The 22,008-nt window shown below is 42.0% G+C and overlaps 1 protein-coding gene across 1 annotated transcript in view; it reads right to left on the bottom strand.

The window, feature by feature from the left end:
* Positions 1-22,008, bottom strand: part of cacna1ea (calcium channel, voltage-dependent, R type, alpha 1E subunit a) — a gene marked incomplete at its 3' end in the record, with an annotated part of 75,284 nt that overhangs the window by 5,564 nt on the left and 47,712 nt on the right. Inside the window, exons 9-37 of the mRNA XM_079220577.1 lie at positions 21,432-21,547; positions 21,143-21,196; positions 20,026-20,067; positions 18,695-18,790; positions 18,300-18,503; positions 18,048-18,160; positions 17,756-17,868; positions 17,031-17,162; positions 15,713-15,782; positions 15,415-15,532; positions 15,132-15,199; positions 14,825-14,916; positions 11,118-12,047; positions 10,621-10,889; positions 9,078-9,189; positions 8,218-8,347; positions 7,669-7,728; positions 7,045-7,160; positions 6,550-6,646; positions 4,935-5,095; positions 4,460-4,597; positions 3,751-3,952; positions 3,263-3,427; positions 2,495-2,605; positions 2,331-2,411; positions 1,939-2,124; positions 1,643-1,734; positions 651-825; positions 417-544 (exon numbers count right to left, since the gene is read on the bottom strand). Coding sequence (XP_079076703.1) covers positions 417-544; positions 651-825; positions 1,643-1,734; positions 1,939-2,124; positions 2,331-2,411; positions 2,495-2,605; positions 3,263-3,427; positions 3,751-3,952; positions 4,460-4,597; positions 4,935-5,095; positions 6,550-6,646; positions 7,045-7,160; positions 7,669-7,728; positions 8,218-8,347; positions 9,078-9,189; positions 10,621-10,889; positions 11,118-12,047; positions 14,825-14,916; positions 15,132-15,199; positions 15,415-15,532; positions 15,713-15,782; positions 17,031-17,162; positions 17,756-17,868; positions 18,048-18,160; positions 18,300-18,503; positions 18,695-18,790; positions 20,026-20,067; positions 21,143-21,196; positions 21,432-21,547 — 4,371 coding nt within the window. The remainder of the gene's footprint in view (positions 1-416; positions 545-650; positions 826-1,642; positions 1,735-1,938; positions 2,125-2,330; positions 2,412-2,494; positions 2,606-3,262; positions 3,428-3,750; positions 3,953-4,459; positions 4,598-4,934; positions 5,096-6,549; positions 6,647-7,044; positions 7,161-7,668; positions 7,729-8,217; positions 8,348-9,077; positions 9,190-10,620; positions 10,890-11,117; positions 12,048-14,824; positions 14,917-15,131; positions 15,200-15,414; positions 15,533-15,712; positions 15,783-17,030; positions 17,163-17,755; positions 17,869-18,047; positions 18,161-18,299; positions 18,504-18,694; positions 18,791-20,025; positions 20,068-21,142; positions 21,197-21,431; positions 21,548-22,008) is intronic.

The raw sequence follows: 22,008 nt of genomic DNA, 5'->3' as shown, positions 1-22,008 counted from the left end.
TGTACGCCGGCCATCGTTTACAGTCTTATTAGCAATTCAAGACTCTGGAAAAGAGTTTGAGTTGAGAGACAACGTCTATGGCTTATCTAAAGGTATCTGAAAATTAATACGAATGCATTTAAAAAAGAAAGCTAAATCATAGTCAGACAATAGCCGATGGGTTTTGAAGATTGCATTTCGGGCGATGTGTTCCACCTCTTTTTCTCTCCACATGGACCGTTTACCTGCATACAACCAAAGTCTGCTCAAACGTGATTGGTAAATACTTCTTGGTCTACAAACAGAAACCAGAACGCTCATAATCTTGGCCCCTTGCCGACGGATTATGCATTCATATGCAGATACCTGCTTGTAGAGATTAGTGTGTGTACAGCTTTACTTCTCATGAAATGTTAGTGTAGCGTAGAGAAACTGACCAGGCGGCGCGGTCATACTCCCCCCAGATCCGGACAAACTCATCCAGGTGGTGAGGACCCAAGATGGACGAGTCTCTGGTCAGGTACTCAAAGTTATCCATGATCACAGCCACAAACAGGTTCAGCATCTGGACAGGAGGAGACCAGGGAAAAGGAGAAGCCATGAGGATTTTATGAGGATGAAACGTGCTTGAAGGGGGAATTATCATTTACTCTCCAGACTCCCAGTCTTACCAGGAAGGAGCTGAAGAAGATGAAAGAGACAAAGTAGAAATAAGCAAAGTCGGAGCCGCAGCCCCCCTCCGGGCCGGACGTCGGTACCGCTGAGGAAAGCGAGGTGTCCGTCTCACACTTTTGTCCCCCCAGACAAGACAACATGATCTCCTGCCATGACTCCCCTGTGGCACTCCTGGACACGCACAAATTACACAACACCAGGAGGAGGAGGAGGAGGGTGGGTTAGGGCTCGAGCAGTTTATTCACAGTTTATTCACAGTTACGTCTGCCATCTGGTCGGTGCCGTCAAAGCATCGAGACTCGCGCCACTCGCTTCAGAGACCGCTTTTAGATGATAAAAATGTGAGACCTTGTAGTGCAGTAATTGGTGCTTGGGTTTTGTGAAATGCAGTGTAATGCATCTAGCAAGTTATTCTGCCACGTATACTTTTACAGATTTCCGAGCCAAAGAGATCGATTCCTATTATGTTTAAATTGTCATTATTATATATATATATATTACTATTTCTTCCCGGCTTATGAGAACAAACTTAAACCTCAACATGGAGACATAAACACAACACTCAACAGTGGTCTTAATAGCCATTTCATTATTTGACCCACTCTGCTTTCTACAGTGTTTTGCACAGCAATTTGCAAAGGAGGTAAGTGGTACCCAGCAGCATCTATCACCGCTTGACATGGGTACTTAGGAAGCAAAGCTTAACTACCATAACCTAGCAACATTATTCACACTACATTAAGGACATGTGTTATTTCACGAACCAAGCGTAGCAAACCCTGTAGTTTGGATCACTGCTGGATCTCAATTTAACTGAGACAAACTATTCTATTAGTATTGAAGCGAAGGGTCTGGATTTAGCTGAGAGTTGAATTTCAGATTGGATCGAGAAAAAGCTTCCACAATTGCATCTTTTTTGAGCTAAAAGAAACAATATGAAGTCCAAAACTACTTGAAAATCAGGACTAAAGATCTCAAGGTGCCCTACCTGAACAGCAGCATTAGAGCCCCAGAGAAGGTCTTGAAGTTGTTGTGCTGCGTAATGTGAGTCTCCTCGTTCAGCTTAATGTTCCCAAACACCTGATTCACACACACATATACACACAAATCCATAACAATGACAGAAATGATGTCATGCTTTTTGTGTTTTTTTTTGTGAGCATTTATATTGCGTTTATACTTATGATGCTGAGGGACGCTGCGAAAAAATGGTAAATGTAGTATATTAATTAAACACCATCTCCATAGAGATACAGAGGCTGATCAACCAGGTGTCTTTCTAACCTGCATGCCAATGATGGCGTAGATGAAGAAGAGCATGGCGATGAGCAGGCAGACGTAGGGCAGAGCCTTAAAGGACTGGACAAAGGTCCACAGAAGAATCCGGATGGTGTAACCTTGTCTGAGCAGTTTGATCAGACGAGCTGCCCTGAACAGCTTCAAGAAACTCATGTTGAACGTATCAACAAACTGATGTCAGAACACAGGGGAGAGGAAGGAAACTAGTTTACTAGTGTTTACTAGTGGTGCTGAGGGATGTCAGCTTGTAGACAGTCTTACTGTTCAAATAAATACTTAACATCAAGGGAAACTGTGCAGAGAAGAAGAGAGTCGAAAAGAAACGCTCTCTCCTTCAGTGTCAGTCTGTTGATACTTAATTGTGTTTTTCTCATTACCTGCAAGTCTACCACGATCTCTGTGATGCTGCCCAACACAGTGATGAAGTCGAAAATGTTCCACGTGTCTCGAAAGTAGTTCTGTAGAAACAGGAAAGAAGCATTTGTAAAGAGTGACCTTAAATTCACATTTGGTCGGGTTGCGTGTTTCTCTTTTCTCTCACCAGAAAGCCGAAGGCCATGATCTTGAGGACGCACTCAACAGAGAAGAGAACAGTGAAAGCTGTGTTCAAGTGCTTCAGTACGGCCTCGTATGCTGGCGGGGCAGAGTAATACTGAAAATAGAGAGGCGGCAGGGGTTAAACAACGTGAAATCTGTGTTATGAGGATTGAGAAGGATTAAAAGGCGGAATATTCCCTATCCAGTTCACTGAACTTCAGCCCTGCACCCAGCTGATCTACAGGTTGATGGAAGATTCCTCCAGACCCATAAATAGTGCCTCAGTCTCCACACCTTTCATCTGTCGCACGATAAAAGGAGTCATTCCTCTAGGGGCGGCAGCCACAGTTAATGAGGTCATGCTAAATAGCAGCCCCTGGACATTATAGATCAATATTGTATTACAGGCTGAGTCACCCTGCGCCTGTCTGTCCATCTGTCTGTCTGAACAACCAGCACAGCCGAAGAAAATGCTAGTTCGGAAAATAAACAGTGGTGAGGGAGGGGTGGGAAAAAATGAAAAGAGCAGCAGAACCAAATGAAAACATCACAGTTTAGGTAGTACATAAAAAGAACACACCAGTAGCTACACATGCATGTTTTCCCTTAGGAGTGACACAGCTTTGCTTATTTTAAAATCAAAGTGTTAACAGTCGCAAGTTCCTGACAGAATATGTTTGACGTCTGAGAGGCGACACAAGGTGCGTATTTTTTCTAATGAGCAAACAGGGATATGTGGAAAATGGCACGCCATCTTGAGGGTTATCCTCACCTTCATCATCAGTACAATGGTATTGAGAGCGATCATGGCCAGAACGGTGTACTCAAAAGAGGGCGACACCACAAAATGCCACAGACGGTACTGGAACGTGTGCCGGTTCTGGGGCATGTACCGGGTCAGGGGCTTAGCACTGATGGCAAAGTCTATACACGCCCTCTGAAATACAGAAAACAGAAGAAAATGCTTATTTTCTGTTTGCGTTAAACTCCAAAAGAAAAAAAAGGATGTTTCCCACAAGAGCAAGAACAGTAATGGCTTTACAAAGATATTCAGACTACATTTTATATATTTGGACTTCATAGGATTAGACTGTAAAGCTATACTTTGCATCAAGTAAAGAGACAGAGAAAGGAAGAAAGATAGTAAAAAAAACTGATGAGACAGACTAGAAAGGAGCTTACGGGTCATTAAACACAAAAGAAAAAGACAAGTGACAGAGAAAATGTTTGTAAGTGGTTCTTTTATCAATCACCCTTCACCTCGTTTTTTTCCAGGCTGCACTCCTCCATCATCTTATCACCCTGTTCCTGGAAGGTGATGATGATGAGAGCCACAAAGATGTTGACGAAGAAGAAAGGAAAGACGACGAAGTAGATGACGTAGAAGATAGACATCTCCATCCTGTTGCCGTGGCTCGGACCTCTGTCCTCCTCAGTCACGTCCACTGAGTGCTGCAGAACCCTGGAAGAGAGACACAATGCGAACTAATGAGATTAACAGCTTGCGCAACAACAAAGAAGACCCTTCACTGTTTGGCAAGACAGACACAACACAAGAACAGCAATCATTTCCCTGTAACACCCACTGAAAATATATCAAACTGCTTCAACTCATTCACAAAATCAAGACTCTTGCATACGTACAGCTACTTACAGCAGCTTTTAGTTTAGGAAGAAACTTTTGTTCTCTGGGGTGGGGATCGAAAGCCCATTTGCTACTTAGAAGAGGATATCATTTATTTCCACATCAGCAGTCAATTAATGAGGGCTGGACAGTGCAAACCCACAAGCACTGTCAGTGAAATATTGGTATAATGTTATTGTGAGATAATGAATGGCAAAATCTTTGTTAAGTTAATCACACTCATGAAAGCTAATGAGTCCTCAAAGAATGGAAAATGATCTGCGGGAAAACTCCTGCTCAGGTTGCTCAACCATATTAGGAATTAGCACTCGTCCAGCGACTCACTGAGGCCATCCCTCTCCAGTGGAAACAGTGAAGAGAGTGAGGAGAGCCCAGATGACGTTGTCGTAGTGAAACTCGTGTCTCTTCCAGTCTCTTCTCTTCACCTCCTTCTTGTCCTTACTGTAGTCTAAGTAGTAACCCCTGGAGGACAAGGAGGAGACCAAATCATAAAGAATCATATATAATTTGAAAGGATTTTGTTACATTTCCAACCGTTTTATTAAGTTATAAGTTATAGTTATTGGAAGACATGGAGCCAAAAAAAGAATATGACTGACTGAACCAAGGAAGAAAGAAAAGCAGAAGAATACCATTTTATGTAATTATTAAGATGGAAATAGGAAAAGAAAAAAGGCAGGTAAGTGGGGATGTGGAAAGATAAAATAAATAAAACATTCAGGAAGAAAGAATGAAGAATATGGATATGAATGCAGGAATAAAACAGTAGAAAAGAAAGAAAGAAAACAGGGAACATTACTGGCAATCCTTCTCTGTGTCCTTCGAACTGTCGGTGCAGTAAAAAAACTTTCCCTTGAAGAGCTGCACGGCAATGACGGCAAAAATGAACATAAAAAGCTTGTAGACGATCAGGATGTTGAAGACGTTTTTCAGAGACGTCACCACACAGTCAAACACCGCCTGAAAGAACGAGACAAAGGTGGGAAAACGTGGTGAGATCAGGGAATTGGGTCTGTGCAGATGTGCACATACTGCAGCAACAAGCGAGCATGAAGAAAAGGAAGTGGGACATTTCATTACCGGTATATTGTTTGATGCACATAACTATATATGTATCTATTGTGTCTAATGTATGGTATCATCACACAGTAAGAAAGTTGAAAGTAAGGTAAAAGCAGGTACAAATCTGACATCTGAGACTAGAGGTGGAGCTGCAACTGATTTCATGCAAGAAAAAACTAAATCACACGTTGCTATTTGCAATGCCATTATTTGCTTATTATTTTTCATCAAATTTTCTGACGACGCAGCTCATTAATTAATCAGCTTTAAATGTCTCACACAGTAACACAGCAAGTTTGATTTTTACTGGCCTGAACCGAAACCAATGACTGCCAAGGTAAGAAAATAATCTAAACAGCTGAAGGCTTCAGTGGTAACATGATGTCGTAAAATATGTAAAATCACAAGTTGCACCGTACGTTAAGTTAATGTTCTTCGTTCCCAGTGAATATAACGAGATGTGTGGGTCTTTCCTTCACAGCTCTGTGTGCATGTTGTGAGTTTCAATGCCACAATGAGTACCTGTTAGCACACTCAGACAGTCCTCCAGCGGCCTCTCAGGCTGACTAATTCACTGCCTTCACTTGAACTCTTCCCTCTCCTCTCATTGTCTGTTTTTGTTTCTTATTCTCCCGTCTCAAAATCACCAGGTCAATTTCAATTTTGTATTATTATTTTTTTCCACTGAGTAGTGTATTTGGTGCCTTAAAGCGCTCTTTCTCTGCTCTCATGCTCCCATTTATTGCACTCTGTTTATTGCTAAATGTTAAATGTTATGTTTTGTTGTATGTGAAAACATACATGACAATAAATGGTTCTGATTCTGATTCAGAGGAAGAATCTTTAAGCTACAGGGTATGTCTCTGTCAGAGTGTGGATACTAAGATGAGAAAAGTTAAATATGTAAAGGTATATATACTTATATATAAAATACACGGTTAAAAAAAGAGCTGATATAATGGAAAGACTGTCATATGTCCTATAATTGAATGTATGCAGTTACAGGCTTGAGGTCTTCATACCCTGCGCCCTACATCAGTCACTTTTGTCCAAATGAAGCCAAGATGGATGTTTGGTCAAAATCTTACTGTGTCTTCTCAAAGTTGAACTAAAACCCACAAATGAGGCATATTGGACAACTGCTGTCATCTTTGTCCCATCTTAATATATATATATATATATATATATATATATATATATATATATATATATATATATATATATATATATATATATATATATATATATATATATATATTTTAAATATGCTCATAATACCAGATATTGACAAATAGATACAAATTATACGAGTATGGAAACACAACCAAGATATTATCAAAGACATCTTTGACCTTGAGTTTAGGAAGTCTCTTGATGGTCTTCAGTGGTCTGAGGACACGCAGCACTCTCAGAGATTTGATGGTCTTAATGTCCCGCCCTTTGTTGTTTCTGAACACAAAGACAGACAATGTGAGTTTCACACCATTGCAGCTTAGTAATAATTTTTTAGACACTCCTTGATTCGTTGTTCCCACCTTATTCGTGCATCGTCACACTATGTTTAAATTGACATATTCTACTTATGTTACACTCTGACACATTAAAAGTATTCATTCTAGGAGAGGAAGACTTTTTGTGTTTTTTACCCCATCACATTGCTGCTGGTCAATCCCACAGGGGCATCACCCCAAGAGGGAGAAACACAGGAAAGAGGGACAAATATCAACAGTTATAATATTAGAAACAAAATGGAGGAGATGACAACATTTACAGCAGAATAGTGTAATTTACAGCTGATCTAAAGATGATGTGATTACTGTTTAGAGACATTAATACAAATAAATCACGTGACTGACGAGAGGGCGAAGGCCACCAGCGCTCCCACCACGACGATGAAGTCGAGGATGTTCCACAGGTCTCTGAAGTAGGCGCCATCATGGAGGAGCAGACCCTGGTCTATCATCTGAGGACAAGACAAGAGTGTGCCATGAAGAATCTTTAGTCTCCAGGGTAGTTTCCAGGGATGGAGACAACTTTTAATTCATATTTTAACATAGTGCAGTTGTCTCCAACTTGAGGACTGGAACCCTGACTATCAGTGGCGAGGTGATCAACAGCACAGGAACGAAGAAAAAACGCTCAACTATTTCTGCTGCACAACAACGCTTATTTGTATTACTTGATTATTTGCCCCTTTATTGTAAAGTATTGGTTAATTTGACTTCTTGGGATTCAAATGAAGCAGGAAAACATTTTAGTTAAACTGGTCACAACCAATCATTGTATACAACGGGATATGAGGGGTCGGTTGCAACGGCATTACGGTTTACTGCGGTATTGAAACTGATGGCTATCATACCGTCTTGTCTTTAAAAGAGAAAAAGGTACTTTTGGGTTTTACTACAATTCCTTGCAATCCATCACCACATATGACAATATCATTTTCATTCCACCTTTACACTGTAACTCACCTTTATGATCATTTCGAATGTGAAGACTCCGGTGAACACATAATCAAAATACCGCAGAACCTGCAGAAGGATAATCAAAAAGGCAGATCAGGAAATCAAATACATCTAGGATACAACACAGATAACACAATTGTTAAAATTCTTCAAATGACATTTGAGACTATTTTACTTCATAAAATCTCATCGTGTGGTTAAATATGATGGCAGTGCAACACAAGTTAATTTGCCTAATTCCCCCTATACACAACCTCTCTCAGTGTGTCTCAGACTGCAATTTCCTCACTCATCGACAATTGAACTACCCCACATCAAGTCACATTAGATGTTCTTTGCAAGGGATTTGTTTTTACAGAAAGTGTTATTCCTTAAAGTGCTTTTGCTACTTAGTGTGAATGAAGCCCAAAGCACAGATAAACAATGATTGGAAACATATCTCAAAGTGATTCAGGAGATGGTGGAAACAAAAATATTATGTCTTCTATACGTAATTTAATGTTACAGCTGTCCCTGGGTCAGCTGTGATATGTACATAATTGTGAATACACAAACCTTATTCCAGTTAGAGGAGGTGGCTACAGGGTCCTCAGCAGCCAGTGCTATACTACTAGCGGCTATGACCAGCAGGATGGACATTTCAAAGTACCTGAGGTTCACCACGTAGTGACACGCTCGGCGCACCCTAAGGGAGAACAGATGGCAGAGTGGAGATGTGAGGCGCAGGTCAGGTACCATATTTACTACGAGTGAGACTGTGGCCCAATCCCAATTTGCCCCTTAAAGCTTTAAACCCTGAACCCTTAAGGGACTTAACTGACATCACCTGTCAAATGATTGAGTGTGAGAGTCTGCATACTTGAAATTGTATAAATATGAATGGGACCGCACTTTGCTGTGACGTATTCACGTTCCTAACATGTTATTTACAATTGTGGGTATTTCTTTTTATATTTTTTACTCCCAGAATGAAACGTCTTCCAGGTTTCTCGTTTTCTCGTTTTGGAAAAAACAGCTGCAATAACAAATTGAAAAGAAATGGTTAAAGATTAAACCAGGTGTGAAACAAAGGCTCTGCTTACATTTTATGTACCATCTCGAATCCTTTATGTTACTGTGTAAATATAATACGCCAGGCTGAACACCCATGCGCCGTCCTCTTTGTTTACCTTTTATATTTTTTAACCCCTCCAGCTTCCCCAGGTAAATATCATAACATTATGAATTGTGGGTATTTCCCTCAAGCAAAGTCTGCAGAAATGCAAACTTATGGACTGAAATATAATGGCAGCCATTTTAAAAAACGAAAAGAGAATAAATGTCCCCGTGGTGGCATTTTCTTCTAAGAACATGTGATGTTTGGAGTATCACCATTCCTCTGTGTTAGAAAGTTGATCCTCGTGGTAACAACTTACCGGTTGTCAGGTTTGAAGATGAACATGCTGTCTGGAGTCACATTGTTGACTGGCTTAGTCTCATCTGCCTCCTCTATCTCTGATTTACAGGTTTCAGGGTCCTTACTGATGACTGGAGAGGGTCAGAAGAGGAAGATGATGAGGTGAGGACAGATGTAAGGATGAGAATGTAGGGTAGAATGAGAGGAGGATACATTGAGGGTACAAACAAGGAAGGAGGCCTACAAAGTTGCAATCTTAGTGTTCAAAATGGGATGTCAATCTGGCAAATACCCACTGAGAATAGATGGAGCCCAGCAGTGGTAAACTGAATCAGTGAGCCGTGGGGAGAGATGTTCCATGCTGTGCGGAGGCTTCGTAGCTTGTGTCGAGTAAAACCGAAAGTTTTCTGTGTATCGAGGCTGCTATCGTTTTAGACCAATAACGTCATTGGTGACGACCTAATATGTTAATTGTTGTTTCTGAATAAAAACGAAAAAAGTACATTCACTGCCCTCTGCCCAGTTCAACCACTGACACTTTCTAGTTTTAGAACACTAATATTGCCTCTCCTGTCATAATTACATGACACAGTTATTGACCAACGGATTGATCAATACACATTTGATGTAAGACAATTCAGCCGACTGGGGTAAAATACAGTAGCCTATATATCACAGATCAAACGGTTGAGATCATCTGTAATATATCTGCCTGTTTGGGCAACGGTTGGTTTTCGTGTGCACAATGTACCCCACTGCAGACATATTAGCTGGAAATCTTCAATGTTTCATTAAGCTTCATCTCGCCATCACTAGCCACAGAGCCTTACCACAATAACATGACTCACCGCAAAAGACGCGGAGGATGCAACCATTTTGCTTCGGTGCATAGAAGGCGGCAACCGGCAGGAATAAAAGGAAGGAACGCGGAAGTGCCTTAAACTTGCATTCTCTCTAATAGCCAGCAGGGGGCGACTCCTCTGGTTGGACGATTATATAGAAGTCTTTGCGAAAATGATCCTACTTCTTACCTGATTTATTATCTAAGTAAACATTGTATACATGATTTATAGTCTCAATTGCTAGTTTTAAGTCTTCTTCAATACAGCATGATGTTAATTTAGTAAATGATGGTCAATGATGGTAAAGAGTAAAACAGGGTATGCTTTAGGGCCTGGCTACCTTGTAATTGACAGGGTACTACCACAGCATTGTCAAGTTTGGGAATTGTCTGTGTTTTTGTCTTACAAAGTTCCTTCCATAGTGTTTGCTCAGTTCATGAAATTTAATGGTAACATTTTGGTCCCCTAAAAATGTCTTATTCAGTGTTGGGTTACTTAGCTTCATGTTCTCATGTAATTTCTAGTTGTAGAAAAGAACAAGATGGCGACAGTGAAAACCCAATACTCCGATGGCCAAAATGTTGAGTTTGAGACCTAAAAAAGGCAGTCCAGAAACCCATGGGTGACTTCACTGTGACCACTTCTAATATACAGTCTATGAATAAATATGAAATGAAGCAAGACTCTGCAACTGCATGGTCTATTTCTTATCTTAAATACCTGTAATTGTGGAGAGCTCCAGAGATGACTGAATGTTGGGCACATCGATGATTACACTGGAGCTAAACTGAGATTTGTCATAGTCCTGGTTCTGGTTCTGGTCCTGGTCCTGGTCTGTCGCATTGTTTTCTTTGTTGCTCTCTAGGGTGACAGGAGGAGACGGGTCGGATTGCTGAGGATGTTCTTCCTGCGTCTGAGGACACTGGTCACCACTGTGGTTTTGGTTGTCTGGTGGCTCGGTGGCTCCTCCCTCACTCATGTCACGCCATCTGAAAATACAGACACAAATATTTTACAATCATAACATCTCCAGGTCATTGAAAGCCATTGGCATTAAACATACATGGGATGACTCTGATAGGGGACCTTTGCTGCATCTTATTCCCTCTCTTCTCCAAATCATTCTTGTCTCTCTTCACTTTGATTTCACCTGTTTACCAAATCTAAAACATACTTTCAAACAAATACAACTACCACAAGCTGTTGGTCTGTCTCACCTGCTCTCATCAGGTTTGGACAGTTCTTCCTCCTTTTTAGTCTCTGCCTCCTTCTCCTCTACTTTCCCTGGATTTCTCCTCCTCTCTCTGCTGACCGAGCGACTCGCCAAGTGGCTTCCATTCCCGGATGATGATCCCTGACTTCTGGCCGCGCTCTGATGATCACAGTGATGCAGCGCCCTCCTTCCCCTGATCCCAGCATGACCGCCCATCTCAGGAGTCAGTGAGTCAAAGTTTTCTGGTGGTCTGAACTTCTTTACTGCCCTGTGTTGACGCTCGCCATGCAATCTGGGGCTCGGGCGCTTGCTGACGGTGTTGTGACTCTGATTAACCAGTTTTCCGCTCTCAGCGATGGAGTCTGATTCGGGAGGCTCTGGTATGGCCACAGACACAAAAACATCAGCAAGGGGCACGTTGGTTGCATTCAGCGACTCTGTTGCCAGAACCGCTGGGGGTTCAGATTTGTCACCAGAGAGGGTGGCATCCAGAGGCGTATCCACCGGCATGGAGGAGCCTGAAGCCTGGTTCTTGGATGGGGAGTCTAAGGGGTCCGTAAGTTGCTTCAAACTCCCTGTCTGTGTGGGCTCCACAGCCTTGCAGTGCAGTGACAGGGGACGTCCTTGTGGGGTCTGGGCTGAGAAAGGGGGTCCGTCCTTCTCCTCGCTGGGGCCCATGAACAGGATCTCTCGGCTGGACATCTGGCGGTGTCTCCGGAGCTGGCTGGTCCTCTGCTCCCACACTGACATGGTCATCCTTTTTCTTCTCTCTCTCCTGGACATGAAAGAGTTAGAGGAGTTGAGTGGTGGGGGTGGGCGGGGGCGGCCCTCCCTTACGCTGGCCTGGGCCTCCTCCATGGAGCAGGAGTAGGTAGGCCGGCTGCGGTGGATGGCTCTTTTCCTGTACAGGTAGGGCCGCCTCCTCCGGCTTCCACTAAGAAGAGAAAGGAAAGGCCAGATGTCAGCATAGAAGCAGACAATTTAGTAAATGCAGCGCCACATTTAACATAACGAAGGTTTAAGTCAAGGCTAATATCTTAGTGTTGTATTTAATTTGGTCATTTTAGCTTGTATTGATATTTCCATGTCTGAAACGTGCTATGTATTCACCAAAAGTCTAATTTGATTCAAAGTAGCTTTTCTGAATTTGCATAAATGTTCCATTTTTTTTTATGAAATGTAAATTAGCAATCAATACATTGAAACCAGAACAATTAATATCACAGTACATGTACTAACAAGAACTTTGGTCTGATGTTCGAGTGGTTTATTAACAACAAAGAGCATGAAGCAATTTACTGGATTGATGAAGATGTTCGCCGATAAATAAACCAAGCCAGAAGTTGTGGTGTGACTATAATAAACAAAAAGAGTAAGATGCAGAATGAAACCAGTGGAATAGAATAAAACAAGGTTGGAGAGTTTGGAGGTACAGGACAGAGCATGAACAGAAGAGCATACAGAATGAGTCTGGGACATTTACCCACTTTAGAAAATCAGACAGGTGTTAGTGAGAGATTCAGAGAGCTGAACAGACAGCGTTACTTACTGGAACGTGGACTCTTGTGTGGTCCGTGTTATCAATGAGCGAATTGGTTGAAAACAAGACATTAGTGCTTTTGTGAGCAGAGACATAACAGACCAGGAGACACACAGCGAACGATCCTCAATAATAAGCACAAATTCGAAAGTACTCAAAAGAACCGTTTATAGATTGTTAATGCCATTTAGCAGCTGTCCTGAATTTGTTATCCGTATGTAAAACTGTTGTATTGGAAGACACGGATGCATTAGTTAGTAAATATTCAGTTGCAACATCATATATTCTGACTGCAACAGAGCATCTACCTGTGCACATCCCTTCTTTAAATGCTTGCAATGAATACATTTGGTCAAAAACTGACTGGACTGTCGATGCTTTGCTGTGTGTCTCCTCTGGAGCCAAGCGGCACATTGACAAACAAGATGGGAGCAGTATTAGAAACACTCAAACAACATTCATAAAAACATCAACAGTAAGCACAACATTGATAAGAAGACACCTTAAGTAAGTTTGAGATGTTAGACAGTCTGAGCTACGGTATGGGTACAGGTAGAAAACACACAGATGGGCTCCATCAACCAAACACAGGAAAAAGAGTACATATTTAGATATATTTTTGAACAAAACCAGCACATTGGGATGCAGCTCTGAACACCACCCTCAACTCAGAGCACTCACACATTAGCATTCTTTTAGGACATGCTAGTCGAGTTAAATTAGGCAATGCATGTGCAGAGCTTCAACATATTAGTATAGAAATATTCAAGAGCATTTGGGAGAGGGATTAAAGACTTCACAATGGAAGAAAAACTGGACACACACTGAACCAAACTATCCAAATATTCCAGTCGGAGTATCACTTGTTATACTCTATGTGAAAAGCAGGGATGTGTGTGCAATTTCGGTTTTTCTTCCTTTGATCATGCTGATCAGACGCATGCGTTCCCAAAGTGAAATCATCATCAGCCTCTAACATGCTGCATCCCTTTTATTTTTTTTGGGAGCAAATGCTGTCATGCAAGTTTCTTAGAGGTCAGCGGGGGCAGGTACCGCCGGGGTTTCATAGCTGACATCGGCAATGAGACCAGAGACCCTTAAAGTTCAGAGTGTCCTCTATGAATACAGATGCCGGCCCAGACGACCCCGTGGTATTCCTGTCTTCTCTACAGGATCTGACAGGACTCTGACCCGAACTGGCTAAACCAAAACTGATGCACATCTCTAGTTTTCTTTCTACTCTGTTCTAATTTAATTTCCGTTTGGCCAGTTTTAGGGATATGGCAAGGCCTCCAGAAAGAAAGTAGCGAAGAAGGTGCATATTGTCACGTTAATAAAATATTTTCTTGTCAAATCTCCCACATGCCCATGCAACAAACTGCTTGTTTCTCAACACACAGCGTGCATACAAAACCAGAGGTCCCCACTCTTGTGCATGCACATGCACCTCCACCACCTACGATAAGGCACTGTGCAACCAATCCCTGAGAAAAAAATACAATCTATTCTGCAAGCTGGAAACCTGAGCATTGAGAAAACATGATCACGTTATCAAAAAGTGAGAACACTTCAACAGATCAAAGCCTGCACACACTTTATTTTACTTTCTTTGCAATAGCACCAATATCCATCCTTTGCTGAACTCATATGTATATTACTGTAATGGACACGCCGTGTTAATTTGGACACTAAGTAACCCTGTCTCCATGACAACATCATAAGCACCTCCCATCCTGGAGTAGAGCCAGTAACCATGGAGACATAGACTTCAATTTGGAGCAAATTGCAATGCTGGGGTCAGGCAGAGGCGAGATAGTAGACTTTTCAGGAGAGACGTATCAATAAGTCTCTAGTGGGACAGCATCAAATACTGATTCTCTCAACAGGTCCGAGGTGGCGTTTAAGTGAACAACTTGAAGCTTTGTATTGACGGCCCTTAGCCTCCATCTAGAACTGCATGATGTGGTTAGTAAGCCAAATCTACTGCAACCTAATGATAGACTTGCCATTTAATAGAGGCCACAGCAACTCGTGCTGTCGCCTGTTGGCACTGCAGGTCAGTCCTATATAGACAATCCCTGGAGGAAGGGAGGAGGGAGGGAGAGGAAGAGGGAGACCGAGGGAAGAGAGGAGGAGGTCAAGCAGGGAGAGAAGCTGCAAACGGCACTTACTCTGAAGACATGAAGGAGGACAACGGTCCGACCTCCTTCGCCTTCTGGAGAGCGTGCTTCTGGTTGAACGCTGCCTCTGCTTCCTCTTCATCCTGCTCAAAAAACGAAAAGAGCAAAAGGCGACTGAACAACTGTAGTTCTGTAGATTCTGTTTAAATAATTAAACAGAATCAAAGTGACGAGAGGAGATGATAGCAGGACTTGACACGGTGCGATTATTTAGACTATTTAGCATTTAGTAACAGACTCTGACAAGAATAAAAGCAGATTACACAAGGTTTGCTCTTTCATTTTCACGTGTTTATACCTTTGTAAGTTCTTGTGCATTGGCGAGGTTATCCACAGCAATGGCCAAGAAGACATTCAGCAGCGTGTCTTGTCACAGCTGAGTTAAGGACACGGGTAAAGCAGACAAAGCTAATAATACCAACTAAATTATTGATTCAAAATAATATAATATGCCTTTACTTTAGTAATTACGGTAGACAGTTGAGGTTACCTACTTAAAGAAAAGCAGTAAATGCTGTATATGAATATGACAATTGGGAAGGAAACCTATATTTCATTGAAAGAGGAGTAATAAAGGATACAGTTTCCAAACAGTGTGAGCACTATAAAGTAGATAGAGGACCACATGCCAGACTTCACTCCTCCTTGAGAGCGAATACCGTTGTACATCACCTCGTTCCAGTCCTCTCCAGTCAGGATCTGAGAAAACAAACAACGCACACAGAATAGTGTGCGTTGTATCCACTTAACTATCCTGAGCATCACTGTTGAGCTATAAGCAGCACATCTGCTAGAATGTTTTTACACTCAAAATAGCATTTCCTGTATGCCGTCATTGGCTGCATCGAGAGCATTAAATTGTCAGGTTCATTTCCAGACCTGAAAGACGGTCATGATGGCTGCAGGAAAGGTGTCAAAGTTTGTCGGGGTGTAGTCTTCAAAGATGAACCTGTGAGAAAGACACACAAAGGAAAGGAACATTTTATTTTAGGGGGAGACAGCAGGTCAACAATAAGTGGTATACGTCATATAAAAGCTGGGACCTTGAAGATTCATTTGAGATGCAGTTCAGCACTGTGTGACAAGCTGTTCTAGTTATAAATGATTATATATAAAAATAACGAATGAACAGTTTAGAATGAATTGTGAAAGTGTTAAAGGGCTGAAAACAATATGCTGATAGTATATGATGGCCATCCCATGCTCTTTTATGTCTCATGAGTTATTGCAGCAATTTTGGGGATGATACCAACACAGATTTGGTGCAAAAACTAACAATTTCTATCACTCAAGAATTGATAAAAATCCCTATGGAACATCGTAGAACAATCCATGCTGTGATTTGGTACAACTTTTGACATTTGGAGAATTAAACAATAATTGGATGATTGTATGGTGAACACCTCTATTAGGGAAAAAAATAAATAATTTAAATTTACATTTCTTTATGTGAGAGGTCAAAGGACCACTTAGCCAGTTATTCATTGCAAAGATGTAGTCTAATTGATGGGGGTTTCTCGACAAGCTAGCGTGACATGCTCAGTACAATAGATGTCCTTGGTCATATATTTGTATTTGATACCTTCACATCGCTCCAGCATTAAAACCGAGCCTGCTATAGCTGCTCAGTTCATATTGTCCGTGATCCAGAACTGGGACTCATTTTTTATTTTATTTTAACTTCCTCAGTCAAACAGAAATCAATTCTCCTCTCTGACTGGCCAGCTGATGTTTTGTATTCTTGTGTTCTCTATTCTTGAGGCCAGTTCAAACACAAGGCCAGCTTTTAACTGAAGTGACAGCTTGTGAGAAACAGCATCAGGGGAAAAGCAAGCAACAAAAGCTGTGACAAAGAAAGTCTGAAATCTCGACCAAGCTCACAGTCTGTTGGGAAACAACTGTGAACAGGCTACAGGACAATCTATTCTCCTCTAAACTGTGTGCAGTTAATAAAGACGAATCTACCGATCAATGAATTTCACTTTAGCTTTGCTCTTGTGTCTGTTAATGACACAGGAATTGAAAAACAAGCCAAATGGGAGATAAAAACATTTGATAATTTCTGCCAGATGGATTAGATTTGTTTTTAGCCTGGGTGGTTCCTCACTTGACTCAATTTATTTCTGCACTCATCTCGAGTGATGCACAGAGCATGAGCATTTTAATCAGACGACTGTGGGCGACTATTCACTGTTACCTGCCACCGAAGAGCTGCATGCCAAGGAGTGCGAAAACAAGGATGAAGAGGAAGAGGAGGAAGATGAGGGAGATGATGGACTTCATGGAGTTCATCAGAGAGATGACCAAGTTTCTCAGAGACGCCCAATACCTTGACACAAAATATCACATTAGTGCACTTTACTAAACTTTAAGGGAAACTAACTCCACAGATTTGTCACATCAACGTCTGTTCACAGGTCTTAAGTAGTACTACTACATATGGGAAAAAGGTCTATTAAATCGCCTCAAGTGATGTCACTTGAGTCAGCATTGGCTGGGGCTGAAGATTTAAAATGAATACAATCTGGAGGTGTAGAGATAGAAGAGAGGGAGCTCACCAGATTTCTGTAGCCTGCTCTTCATCTCAGGGCGTGTCTAAGTTTACAAAAACCTACCTAACATCAAACATCTTGCCAGAGCTTTGCAAATTGCAAAATGTTTGAATGTCATGGGCATATATATGTATATATGTAGGTACCTTTTGTGTTTTTTTTATTTTTTTATTCTTTTGTCTTGACTGCATTAACTTGTTTGATGCACTTGGTTGTTGCTGCATTAATGTACAACATACAATATAGAAAACTGCATACTACAACAACATGGAAAACATATCACGACTGCTATCTTTCAGTGCAGTAAAATGCTCCATGTAAACAATACAAAACATCTCGACAGATGGCAAAAAGTTAATAAGGCACTAACTTGGTGATCTTGAAGATCCTCAGCAGACGGAGAGCACGCAGGACACTAATGCCAAAGGAAGTGCCGGGCCTGAAGAAACCCCACAGCACTTCAAAGATGCTGCCAACGATCACCTAGAGACAAACATACAAACACGTAATGAGTCTAAACCAACAAGCTACGACGGAGTGACAGAGAAAAGAGAGAGGCAGAGAAGATACTACAGAGGCCGACACAGAGGACGCGAGGGCTGATGCTGCGTCATTCATGAACATAAGCAGAACTTTCGGAAAGTGGAAGACTGAGTACTGACGCTGCAGTCAAAGCAGTTGAAGGAAGAATGGAAGTAGAGACGCGGGCCCAAGCTGTACATCTTCAGAAGCATCTCAGTCAGAAACAGAGCGAGGAACAGGAACTCTGCATAGTCTGGAACAAGAAAAAAAAGACACTTCAATCTTGAAACTTACAGAGACTATTAGATGATAAAGCAACAACTTTCAGAGCCATTTGACTGCTTTAAAGTGGTCAACTGCCTCTAGGTGTTACTGATTGAAGTGTGTCTCACAGAGGAAGGTGGACAGCCACAGAGGCTGGTTGTGGTGAACAATGGCCACACACAGTGTGTTAAGAGCCACAAGGCCCAGCACTGTCCAGTAGAACGTGTGGGTCTTCACCACACGGCGGATGGAGATACGCAGGAGACGCTCCTTGCGGCGGAAAAATGCTGTTGGACCTCGCTTGGCACTCCTGATACTTGCTCTGGCCATGCCTGCGGGGATGAGAAGGAGACGGAGAGGGGGAAATAACCAACAGGGTGTGAAGAGCATGTTCCTGTTCTGTATCTTGAACTGTGCTCCAAACACGGCTTACAACAACATCAAACAGACACTCCTACAGCTGCAGCAATGCTGCCCTACTGGAGAACACCTCACACTTTATATGTCCAGAGGGCCCACTCACCCACAGAGGAGATGTCGCCATATTGTTCCTCCCCTGGTTGCCCTCGATGCCCCACATCCATCCCTCTCCTTTTGATGGTGGTGGCTCTCTTCAACACTGCAGACAGAGCAGGTTGAACATGACAAAGTCCCAGAACAAGATGTTCAAACTGTATAACCAACACATTCTGTGAAATTAGAGGGAACATACCGTGAGGACAGTGACACAAAGCTGACTTTTGGGCAACACGGCCACGAAACACTGTTTTTTTTTGGCAAGTTATGCTTTCGGTCACATTGTGCTTGATCTATGAATAGATTTTTGCCTTTTTACTGGTAGTACGTTAATGCGACCCAAAAAAACTGCCTTGTGCATGACCACCCTTACATCTGTAAGGTCGACTCAGGCAGTATCCAAGTGGGGAAAAATGCAATATAAAGATAACGATGAAGCAAATGATAAGAAGAAAATCCCAACAAGGATTATCTGCATGACAAGCTCATGTCTGTGAAGGTAGCTGAGAGGGATTGTTGAACAACTTAATGCTGCAGTTGAATTAGATTTTTTTTAAAACGATCATTTAATATAATGTAATTTAATGTCAGTGTAATGATCCAAACAACAGAATGCAAACCTTCTTGTGCTGTTTCATGACCTCCGTCATGGTAAACCATGCTCCGAGGCGGCTTGACGGTCCATGCATTTATCTTCTTTGAGCGGCTGCCATACAGTATCAGGCTACATGCCGTGCAGTGCACACATGCCGAAGTGAGTGTGATGAGGATGTTTTAACCTTTTCGCTGACTAATGTGCGTCCTACCTCCACTCGTACCTTCCTGCTACCTTGAGATTTCTGAATCTACTTGTGGTGCATATTTGCGCGAGGAATTTTTTTAATAAGCTGTTGATCAAACACACAAACATATTGCTGCCATTTCACACACTGGCATGAACACTGGATCCCGTCAACACACTCACACACACACACACACACACACACACACACACACACACACACACACGCACATAGCCACTGGTTGCTTAGGCAACCGCAGTGCGCCACCTTTCTTTTTAATCAAAGCTCTCAGAGCTTCTGCATGTATTTCCATCACAGCAGCTAGAACCCTATCTGTTTCTTCTACAGATTTGCATTCAACTTATTTTTAACCTTTTTCAGAATATCTTTGTTCTTCCAGTGACAGAAACATACTGAACAAGAAACATACTTCAGTCAGGATTTGCCCTCTTTGTGTTCGTATGTGTGATTTTGAGTGACTGTGTGTGTGTGTGTGTTTGGCAAATGAGGTGGTGAAGTTGGTGAGGGAGAAAGCAGAGCAGAGGACGGTTCTCACCATAGGCACCACCTGTGCTCCACTCTGGGAGGCTCCTGAGAGCTGCCAATCAATCAACATTTAATAAAAAGCCCTGCTGGTTTAGCGAGGAGGAAAGGTCAAAGTAGAGTTTAGAGGGTGAGGGCAGGCACAGTATCTGTCTGGGGCGCTGTGTTTAGTGTCTGGTTGACCACCATCAGTGCTAAATCTCTCCATGTGGCAATGAGAGTTGTAGAGCGATGTAATGGTGTAGAGTGATCTCTGCACCACACTCAATACAATATGTCCTGAACCAACATACTGTACTGTACCTTTTTTTGTTGCAATCTTCAATTCAGCAAAATTTCGATACTATAGAGACTTCAACCCCGCTAGTGGCTCTGTGAGGCTGGAGGCGCAACAATGCTGTGAGCTAGCCAGCATGCTAACATGTTCACAATGACAGGGCTAAGAGTTATGACAGCAAAGCCTGCTACTGCTGGCGAATGATTGGTCACAACATTGTTTAACATTGCTCACCTGACTTTTGACACATTTTCCTATGACTACATGCTGATGTAAAACAAGTTTATCATGTTCACAATTTAATCATGTAATCATTTGAGCATTTGCTGATGAACACAAGTAACTATCAGCTGAGGCTGATCATGGTTTTGTAGGTATTTGGTGATAAATCAAAAATATTGGGGGAAATTTACATTTGGACCGAGATGAAAAGTAAGAGGTTCACTTTTAGTCTATAGGATTCATCCTCTAGGAACCAGGAATTTGAAAAACATTTGTTGGCAATCCAACCAGTAGTTATATAGTAGAGATATTTCAGTCTGGACCAAAGTGGTGGACTGACTGACCAACTGACATTGTCATTGGTTGTTGCTGATTGAAATGTAACTTCTTTGAACACACTTTTTATTACAATGTCCTAAAAAAGTAGTGTGTCAACTTAAAATCACACACGAATACATAATGCAGACTAATGGCATATGCTTGAATAGCCTTCATAAAGCACCTTTTTATCAAGCGTACATGCCAGCATTACACTGATTCAGTTTAAGAGAGACAGAATGTAAAGCAATGTGAAGAGCAGAAAGGCAATGTGCGCAACGAAACCAGAAAAAAAAACTTGTTGCTGACTTACCATCGAGGGCAGAAGGTCCTGAATTCTTATTCTCCTCTGCAAGCATCACTTCCTCTGGAAAGCAAAAAGTCAGACCGCGATAAGAAATGAGCCGATGATGGCTCAGATGGAAAGAGATATACTGACATCTTTTGCAACAATATCTCTCAATTGTGAACAGGTTGCCTCAGATAGTCATACGTTCACCAATGGATAGGATTAGTCTTAAAGCTTAAAGGGAAGTATTGATTTTGCTTTTCTCATCAAGAGCCAAATTCTTGGTCTCCCTGAGCCGTGGGACTAAAGCCACCTGCTCTGTCGATCCAGGCCCGGTAGCCGTTGAGCTCTCGCTCGATCTGCTGTTGGCGTCTCAGTTTCATGAAGGCCCTGCGGTTTTCCACCCTCTCCCTCTCCTTTGCAAATTCTCTGCAGAACAAAAAACAAAATCACTTATTTATACTCTTTGAGGGTACAGGGATTTATAGCCACATGGATAAATAAATCCTCCTGGAGACAATCACCCGGGGGGAAACATCTATTGTTGTTTTGAACTCTTGTCATTGCTCATTCAACCACAAGAGCAGAAGAGAGGGAGCAAGGCAAAGGAGGTCTCTTTATGTAATACTAATTAACTTGTATAGATTTTAAGACCACGTACTGAAATGGCACAATTTGACAGCAGCTAGTTTTCCAAAAGCTAAACCAGTCAGTTAAAAAGCAGCGTGCAGTCGATAGCCTGACAACAACAAAACCAGCTGACTGTACTGCATACTGTAACTCTAGCCAATGTCACAGATGTGGTGTAGCCTTGGAAGGACCTGGAAAAAAAAGTAGCTCACTCTTCAAAAGAATCAGTGTAAACTAATGTTGCATTTGAGGGACCGTGA

The sequence above is a fragment of the Taurulus bubalis genome, assembly GCF_910589615.1.
Source record: "Taurulus bubalis genome assembly, chromosome: 7".
In the NCBI taxonomy this organism is placed as follows: Eukaryota; Metazoa; Chordata; class Actinopteri; order Perciformes; family Cottidae; genus Taurulus; species Taurulus bubalis.
The sequence above is the reverse complement of the archived record's forward strand: the minus strand, read 5'-3'. Positions and strand labels throughout refer to the sequence as shown.